The sequence below is a fragment of the Colletotrichum costaricense genome, assembly GCF_030867565.1.
Source record: "Colletotrichum costaricense strain IMI 309622 chromosome Unknown Scaffold_8.1, whole genome shotgun sequence".
NCBI classification, from domain to species: domain Eukaryota; kingdom Fungi; phylum Ascomycota; class Sordariomycetes; order Glomerellales; family Glomerellaceae; genus Colletotrichum; species Colletotrichum costaricense.
In genome coordinates, this window is record NW_026848237.1 from 2,088,087 (window position 1) to 2,096,755 (window position 8,669).

The 8,669-nt window shown below is 53.9% G+C and overlaps 4 protein-coding genes across 4 annotated transcripts; all 4 read left to right on the forward strand.

The window, feature by feature from the left end:
- Positions 1-1,468: 1,468 nt before the first annotated feature.
- Positions 1,469-1,831, forward strand: CCOS01_08716 (uncharacterized protein; the record flags this gene model as incomplete). The annotated part of the gene is made up of 1 exon (XM_060456877.1): positions 1,469-1,831. The coding sequence occupies one exon, from the start codon at positions 1,469-1,471 to the stop codon at positions 1,829-1,831; it is 363 nt and encodes a 120-aa protein (XP_060313151.1).
- A 974-nt stretch (positions 1,832-2,805) lies between these two features.
- On the forward strand, positions 2,806-3,162 carry CCOS01_08717 (uncharacterized protein; the record flags this gene model as incomplete). Its single annotated transcript, XM_060456878.1, has 1 exon — positions 2,806-3,162. The coding sequence occupies one exon, from the start codon at positions 2,806-2,808 to the stop codon at positions 3,160-3,162; it is 357 nt and encodes a 118-aa protein (XP_060313152.1).
- Positions 3,163-4,067: 905 nt separating this feature from the next.
- Positions 4,068-4,373, forward strand: CCOS01_08718 (uncharacterized protein; the record flags this gene model as incomplete). The annotated part of the gene is made up of 1 exon (XM_060456879.1): positions 4,068-4,373. One exon carries the CDS (start codon positions 4,068-4,070, stop codon positions 4,371-4,373), a length of 306 nt encoding a protein of 101 aa, XP_060313153.1.
- A 1,225-nt stretch (positions 4,374-5,598) lies between these two features.
- CCOS01_08719 (uncharacterized protein) lies at positions 5,599-8,244 on the forward strand (the record flags this gene model as incomplete). Its single annotated transcript, XM_060456880.1, has 3 exons — positions 5,599-5,694; positions 5,768-6,147; positions 6,207-8,244. 3 exons carry the CDS (start codon positions 5,599-5,601, stop codon positions 8,242-8,244), a joined length of 2,514 nt encoding a protein of 837 aa, XP_060313154.1.
- Between the last annotated feature and the right edge of the window lie 425 nt (positions 8,245-8,669).

The window sequence follows — 8,669 nt, forward strand, 5'->3', positions numbered from 1 at the left end:
CGGAGAAGATGGACTAGTACTGTAGGTGCAAGTGTGTAAGTAGGTAATTAGTTTAGGCAAAGCAAGGCAAGGCGGGTAAGGCAAAGTGCAGATGGTAATAATCCACCGCCCACCCACGAATACAAGTACAAGGCCTGATCACGAGTGGGAGGGTGACGCAAAGAAACGGCTTGCGCCCTGCACCATCCACTCGGATGGGGTCTTGGCCAACCCTGTCACTTGCCCACTTTGTGGAGGATGGACTCACCACTTGTGGTCACTCTACCGATGATTAGCAGAATGTAGTCGCATTCGCAGCTTGGGCCGGAAGATGGGCGAAAGTCTGAAGATGGTCGGCTGGTAGCGATTGGGATGGCGATGGCTACGGGGAGCAAAACACCCCAGCAGGAACCTGTATTCGACCTGAGAGTCCGCGACTGCGTGTGACGCCACAGTAGCTAATTTAGAAATCGCCCAGGGTATTTTAGCGACTTAAGGATGGGCACGAATGGAAGGCCGCCGTTGCTCCTAGGCCCATTGTCCTGGCTCCCTCCCCTTGTGGTGTCAGCGAGTGGGAGGCGGGAGTGAGATCCAACTAGGTTAGGATCTTCTCTTTGACGAGGCACTGAGGGGTGCCTGGACCGTAGAGCTCCGACGTGGGTGCGTTTTCGCAACACGGCGAAGGCGAGATAATGGGAAGGTGATAACTTTCTTGCTCTCAATATCTGTTCGAGTTTGTGAGGGCGCCGACGCGAAGTGAAAAAGGCAATCGGGAGCACCGGCAAGAGAATGTGGTGAGAGGCAAATAATAAAAGTGGGAGATGGAAAGAGAGACTGGGTGGTGGGATGGAAGGTCCAAGATACCCCTCTAAGGTAGTGTACCTGCCTCGGGACGACGGGATGGGATGGTCGGATGGAAGTTTGGTCCTTCTTTCCTCTACCATTTCTGCATCATTCTTTCTCATTTATCAGAGAGAGAGCGAACAGCCAAACTCATGTTCTGACCACAAACGCAAGCGTAACTGCTGTACCTCGAGGGTAAGGTTAGTAAGGTAAGCCCAAGTATACAAAATATGACATCGCCTATTGTTCCCATTTCTCGCCTATCGCAACTTACGAGTATCCTATCCAAGTCTTCACGGATAGTCAGTCGGTCCAGGCCTCCCGGTACATTCCAAAGATGACATCCCAGGACGAACCAGACAAATCAAGACTCCTGCAAACGCGACAGATACCCCGAGGCAGGTCGCGAGGCAGATACACGGCTCAATAGGCTAGCAAGTTACAGCAGCACAGCAGTCTCGCAGCCAGTACCTTGCCTGTCTATACCGTAGCCGAAACAAAACCGCAGGGACGCAGAATGTTTCCCACTCCACGCAATCCCGTATACTTGCGAACCCCGCCCAATCTCGGCCTTTGAAACCGACCGTCCGCCCACGACTCTTCCGGGACGTGCAACTTTGGGGGCCTTCCATTAGGCTTTGAGGCCATGTTCCTTGCTGGAGGATCCCGGGAACCTGCACTAGAGCCAGAACCATTCTCGAACCTCTCTTTTCGCGACAACTCCAATCGAGGCCGTCAAACCTACACTGCGAGTACCCACGCAACAGCGCCGCAGCAGTTCATGGGTGCGGATAGTGCCTCTACCTCTGCCGCACTACCGTCTGCCCTGACAGACGCCCCGCTCTCTCGAGATGGTCCCTTCAAAAGAACCAAAAGACCTCAAAGTCACAGGTTCCGAGCGGAGACCGAGGCCGAGAAGCACTCAACAATCTTCTACATATTACCATTACCCATGGTTCAAGGTGCGGAAGTGCCCCACCAGATCTTCGGCTACTTTGGGCCCCGATGACATGCTCGTGCTGCCACGGCCTTGGCTTGTTTCTGACCACAGAAGAGCAGCAGCCCAGTCTTCCCCGCGTCTAAGCAACTGCTTATTCGCCATGTCCGGTGTATGTTCATTCGAAGCCCCTTTGTCGATGGAAATTGTCTTTTGGATTTTTACCATTTGACTTGGCTGCAAAACAAACGATAGCATGCGTTTCTCACTTGCAGCGAAGCAGCTGTCAGCCTGTCACCACGCACGAGAACTTGCCAGCAGTATCCTAGTGACTACTGCGCACTCCGTACAGTAGGTATTCCCACACTCGCTACTACTGATGCGGACAGGGGACCCCTTCGGATGACCACACCCATACGTCAGCAGTGCCATCAGCTTTCAGCTTTGCATGTGCCGCCTGGCTGCGCTAGCTCCCATCTCGAGCGTTGAGGTAACCCACCGACCCAAGATGTTGATTGGTTATGGTGTGTTCTTCTTGCCGAACTAGAAGCTCGAAGCCTCATTCCCGCGTGGCTGTGCAAGGCTTGGGCGAGTTCCCAACCCTCTCACTCGTCAGTCTTGCTTTTGGAGCTTTCGAACTTCAGTGTTCAGAGCCTTTGTCGCCACTTGGAAGCGCTCGCGTGACAAAACACGGTTCTCCTGGTTGTCGATTCCTGGGACGGTTTTTGATAGTGCTTCTTGGCAATAGAATCCCAACCCGCTCATTTGCTGGGTTTATTTCAGAGGCACGAGAGAAAAGGCTTCACCAGCTCGATGGGAAAGTTGGTCAACGCCTCTTCGGAGGCCCATTCATGCCCGACTCCTAGAGTCTCTAGGATTTGTGGACTGGTAAAGTCCACTCCAGGCGGCCCGCACACGGAATGCCGTGATCCTTGACCGGGCCCTCCGTCCCGTATCAAGGGTTCGCTTTCTCCTCTCGTCACTTGTGTCCGCCAACGTGTATCTTCTCAGACGCAGACTCTTACTTCGGTCATCGTGTTGAGAACATGGTACTTTTCATCCGACTTGGCAACGGAAGATGCGGGCCCATGGCGACTGACTACTTCGACTGCGGGCGTCTTCCGTGTCTCCAAGCTCCTTCCTTGGGGCAATGTCGTCAACCGGTTATTTACTGCAACCTAGGCATGCCAGCGGCCAAATCATGGTGGAGGAGAAGATCCCATCATCCCATGAGGTCCTCGGGGCCGGCGTGCTGTTCATTCCATTCGGCGTTCTCGATCAGCAATGAACAAGAGGCTGGGAGAACCCGGAGAGAACGGATCAACAAACACCGGGTGCCTCCTTGCTCGGGGCCCACTTATCGGCTCGGGGCAAGCCGCGCCCGGAGCTCCCATAACTGTTGACCTCAGCAATGTTTTCAACGGACCCAGGTCGGTAGCAAAGAGAACAGACAGAGTCATACTGGAGAATTATTGAACCTTCAACAGGTCATCAAGCCGTAAAGATCCCCTCTATCGAGTCTGTAGCCAAGTCCATGCCCGGCCTGCTTCGTCTTGGGAAACCATTCCTCATGCCTGTAACAAATACATCCACATAGTACCTGACTAGGTAACGGGCCCTACAAGTTAAGATAGCATGCGTAAGAAGGAAACTTAGATTTGCGACAATTCGTCTCAGCCTTGCCGCCGCAATTGCGATGGTCTCAGGCGCGGATGACGAGATAAATCCTATTTCCACCATGCCCTTTGCGACTTCTTCACGCTACTGGCATTGCTTCACGGCCTGGACTTGGCTACAAGCGAATATCAATATTGCATGATCCCGCGCTTGTATAAGCTCCCAGCCCCCGACAGCTGTATTCCCTGCTACCAGGGAGGGTCCTCCCTTCAGATCATCAATTACCGAGGCCTGAGATGCACTTGGTGGCACAAGGCGAAGCTGCTGGGGCTTTTTTGGTGTATGTGCGGCAATACCTAGACGCAGTCCTGAGAGCGCGATGGAGTATTGAAGTTCATAGATAGTAGAGCATCCGTATATATAAGGTAGGTAGCCTGCCTGGGCTTTTGGACGCGGGGCAATGTGTTACACGGTGTGGATGTCCTCCACAACGCGGAAGCGGACGATGAGGCCCAATAGCGCAACGCGTGGGCTGGAAAGTGTAGCTGACGGAGCAAAACAGCCGATAGGAGGCGGATGCAATGGAAGCTGCTGAGACTCGATCGTGCAAGCTCAATTGGCCAGCAGCAAAGGGGGATGGAGTGAGGAAGGTGAAAAGGGTCTGATGTGGTGGGACTAGAGGCCTGCAGCCATGCCTTCCGACGCGGGTAGAAAGTGTAACTTGGGAATCAGCCAAGCAGAAGGTGTTCCCTCTTTCGCCATTGTTATGCTGCCATGCTGCCACGCTGCCCAGTCTGTCGGTCAACCCAAGCCTGGACTTGACATATTCTCTCTGGCGGACCTCGCGGCGCTGCGGCGCTATTCGCCAGTCGACCGTCAGACTACATTAGCCGACCTGACTGGGCTGCCACGCCTCGTGTGTGGCGGCGGTAGCACCGATTGGTATCGTGCTGCAGTGGTCGACAAGACACAGACAGACAGATTTGGATGGGCATGAATCCAATGATGATAGGGGATGAGATGTGTAACGGATGACAGGTGGCAGGGGCCGTGACCAGGCCAGCTCAGGTCCATAAACACACCCGACGTCAAAAGTCAATTGTATCGAAGCTGTATCCGTGCTAAACGCCATCATTCTCTTACTGGGCTTCGTGACCTTGAGAGCACACAACCAAAGCTCAGAATGACCTTGAGGAACTGCGGGAGATGGGCGTGAGTGAGTAGGTGAGTGGTGGGAGTGAGATGTGAGGGAGCGGACTGGCGTGGCCTTGGACGTGACGTCCGAGGCATGCCCAACGGAGCTGCCTCGCAGCACAAGGTTGTACAGGTGGCACCAGTAAATGGCAGTGATTCAGGCAGGGTGCATGAGAGAGACCAGTTATCAGGTCTTTTTGGACGCCTAGCAGCACGGCAAAGGCGTGAGGAGGGAGGGGCAGTCGAGGCAGCGGCGGCGGCGGAATGAGGGGCACACACACATTACATACCTTAGTACACTACACTCACCGGGCAGACACCACACACACTCACACCTCACACACGCGAGGTGGTATACTCAGCCCAGTCAATCTGCATGAGTTGTATACCTAATACCTTACAGGTTGCCCAAGAACATACATGGAGGACGAGTGACGGGGATGTTTGATGTCTGCGCAAGGTGAGAAAAGTGGCCGCCATGGTTTTGAGCTTGGCGGAATTACCAGATTGGAGTGAGCCGAGATTGGACAAGACAGAAAGTGATTCAGCCAGGAACAGATGATGAAGCCACTGTAAGCAGGGAGAAAGAACAGCGCTTCATGACACGATGGGGAGTGAGTGACTGGTTGAGTGAGGTGCATCTCAATGTCGGAGAGAAGTCACCGCCAGCGCGAGGTGAAGGAAGGAAGCTCCAGTGTGCCCCACTCTCACTTCTGCCCGCCTTGCTGCACGGACCACCAGCGAGTACCTGGTGAGCCTTGATTGGCCCGTCGCAGAAGAGGCAGGATCGGCCCAGAGCCTTTCCACCTCTTTCCTGCCTTTCTCCCGCAACGAGGCTGTATGTAGACTTCCTCGGTACCTCTTCTGACCCCCCCAATTATCACTGCCCACGACAATTCAGCCATCGCCCAATTCCTCCAGTGCTTGCCTTCCAAAACTTTCCCCCTCCATTGAGCGCCTCCATGATCATAACGCAACTCAATTCCAAACCGCGTTTGTACAAATTGTCTTCCCATTGACAACTGTAGATGGAACAACCCCAGCCATCCAAGAAGCGGCGGCTTATGCCAAAGGAGTCGCCGTCAAATCACACCACACAACCGGCTCCTTTCCCCCATGAATCGGTGAGGATTCTGTTCTGCGCTCCCGTAGCTTGATTTGAGCTGCTGGAATTAACCGTCTCTTGAACCCATTCAGCCTCAGCAGCACCCAACCCAGGAGGCCCCTCCAGCCGAACGCCATGACTTCGAATCCTTCGCGAGGCATCTTCAAGATGCTGCCATGCTGATCCAGCGCCAAACCGAGCGCGCACCCTACGATAGCGTTTCTGTGCTTCTACTGCGCTGGGAGGAGGATACCTCGGTCGAGGCTGATTTGACGGCTTTGGAAAACATACTACGAGACCGATACAACTACCAGACGAATCGATGGGCCATCCCGACCGTACCCAACCCCAGCATCAAGCTTGGGGTTCAGATGGCTTCTTTTCTCGAACATGCCCGACCAAATCACTTGCTGATCATCTACTACGCCGGTTATGCATATGTTGGATCAGATAACCAGCTCTACTGGGCTTGGTGAGTCGAGAATCTACTGCAAAACACGTCTCCGCACCGTTCTGACCGCCCTTCCATAGCAATATCCGAGAAGATGCCGCAAAGCTCAAGTGGGATGGTGTACGCTGCCTGTTTGAAGATGCCCAGTCCGATATTCTGTTGTTGCTCGACGCCTGCTCCGTTCGTGATATACCCGTGTCTGGAAGCCATGGCATCAAGCAAGCCATTGCAGCTGGCGGTCCTGAGCAGAATCCCAGAGAGGCTGCGGGCAAATCTTTCACATATCACTTGATTGAAGCTTTGCACAAGCTGAGCATCGCGGGCAGAGCATTCAGTGTACCGAGGCTACACGAGGAGATTGTCCAGTTGAGGCAGCAGGAAACCGCACAAGCAGCTAAACTCACAAACGGTGCCACCAAAACTCCGCCACCATCACCGCAACTTCCCATTTGCTTCACACTTACACCTGGAAAAGGTCAAAGTCTGAGCTTAGCTCCCTTGCCTGCTCGGGCGGGTCAACAGCAATCGCCGCGCAATGGGTCTGATGGGGAATCACTGTCGAGGGATGTGCGCGAAGACCAGCTCATTGACCCTGAATCTGTTGCTGATTTACGTTTCGATGAGCCACGAGTGCTTGTGTGCACCACATTCGTGGGAGATGCCAGTCCAGACATGTCTTTCTTCAATGGCTGGCTTCACAACACGCCACCCTTGGCTGCCAAGATCGAGGTTGAGGGAATGTTTCTCGGTCCGCCCACCATGCTTCTAATATCAATGCCCCATTCAATATGGAACGTCGTACAGCACGATAAGGTCTGCTGTTTCCTGGGATACATCACATCACATAACATGATTCACCTGTACCAGAAGCTCAAAGGCTCTGCCGGGATCCCTAAAGTTACAGCAAAGGAAGTCGAGGACGGACGCATCTTGTTGGAAGCGCGAGAGCTGGCGGCAAGTACACCATCTATGCACCAGCGCTCATTAGACAGCAAAGACGCATCTTTCCACGAAACGGCGAACCGCGTCGAAACCACGCCGGCCAGCGTGCCGTTTGCAGCGGCTGCCGCTGCTGCCGCAGTTGTTGATGGCAAGGACGATGTTGAGGATTCGGCCGAGATGCAGGAAGCGGCAGAGCAGCTGAAAGCTCTCAGCCATGTTCGCCACTTGAGCGATGAGGCACCGCCAGCCGTGGAGCGGCAACGTACGACTCTGCCAGATGGGGCGATGCCTGCGAACCACGAGGATACCGGTTCATCCCACGATGCGAATGAGTCTGGTGCAGACGACACGATGCATTCGATTGACATGAGTACACCCAATGCGAAGGCCAAGCATCGACGATCCTTGCAGAAAGCGACACCGAAGCAAGAGACGAGGTGCACGTTATGTACTCATGCTCCCTTTAAGGATTCGTCGTCACTGCGCAAACATATTGCGGCCGCGCATACAAGGCCGTTCCCTTGTGCCTTCTCGTTCGCAGGCTGTACGAGCACCTTTGGCTCCAAGAATGAGTGGAAGCGTCACATTGCTTCCCAACATCTCTGTTTGCAATACTATCGGTGCTCGTCCTGTCCACAGAGCACAGTCGAGGGCAAGGGCAACGAGTTCAACCGGAAAGATCTCTTCACCCAACATCTTCGTCGCATGCATGCACCTTTCGCGATCAAGAAAGCCATTGCCAAAGGAGACAGTAAATTGCAAGTTGAGTGGGAAGGTCACGTCAAGGAGATGCAGACAACTTGCCTCGTCACACGCCGGTCGCCACCTCAGAGGTCGGCATGTCCCAAATCAGATTGCCAAGTCGTCTTTGAAGGGCCGGGCTCTTGGGACGAATGGACAGAACATGTTGGCAGACATATGGAGAAGGGGGAGGGCCAGCGACTCGGTGTTGATCGGCTGCTGGCAAAGTGGGCTTTTGAAGAAGGTATCATCGAGCGGAAAGACGACGGCGAGTATCGTCTTTGTGCCGGAAATGGCCCTGGCAACGGTGGTGGCCCTATCGGTGGAGACTCGAAAGACTCGATATCGGTGGCATACCCTGAACCGAAATTGGATGTTGAAGAAACAACTGAGACCAAGGACACTGCCGAGGACAAGATGGAAGTGGACGGCTAGCGTGTGAAAACGGAAACTGACGTGGGCGTTGCGGATTCTTTCCTTCGACCTTATATGCTACGGCGTCATCAACGATTGGAAGGAGTTTAATCGGATACGACTGACATGAGACACATGAACGACTTTCATTCTCTTTGACCATACTTTGCCTCTCACTGGCTCAGAGCTCGCCTGCTTAGCGATGATGGAGTAGCCAGTCTCGTTGAGTTCGTGTTGCTAGCACCAAGTGTGGGAAAAGAATAAGGAATCAAGAGAACAAAATGGCAGAAAAGACCTTAGCCAAGAGAAAAGAAACCATCTTGAAGATCAATGCACCGTGCCTGTACGATCCCCCGGTCCCCGTTTTCTCTTCAACCGTATCAATCCTATGCAGTTCGTCTGATCTTCTTCAGCCCGGCTTTGCAGAGCGGGCCAGCCGAGAGGAG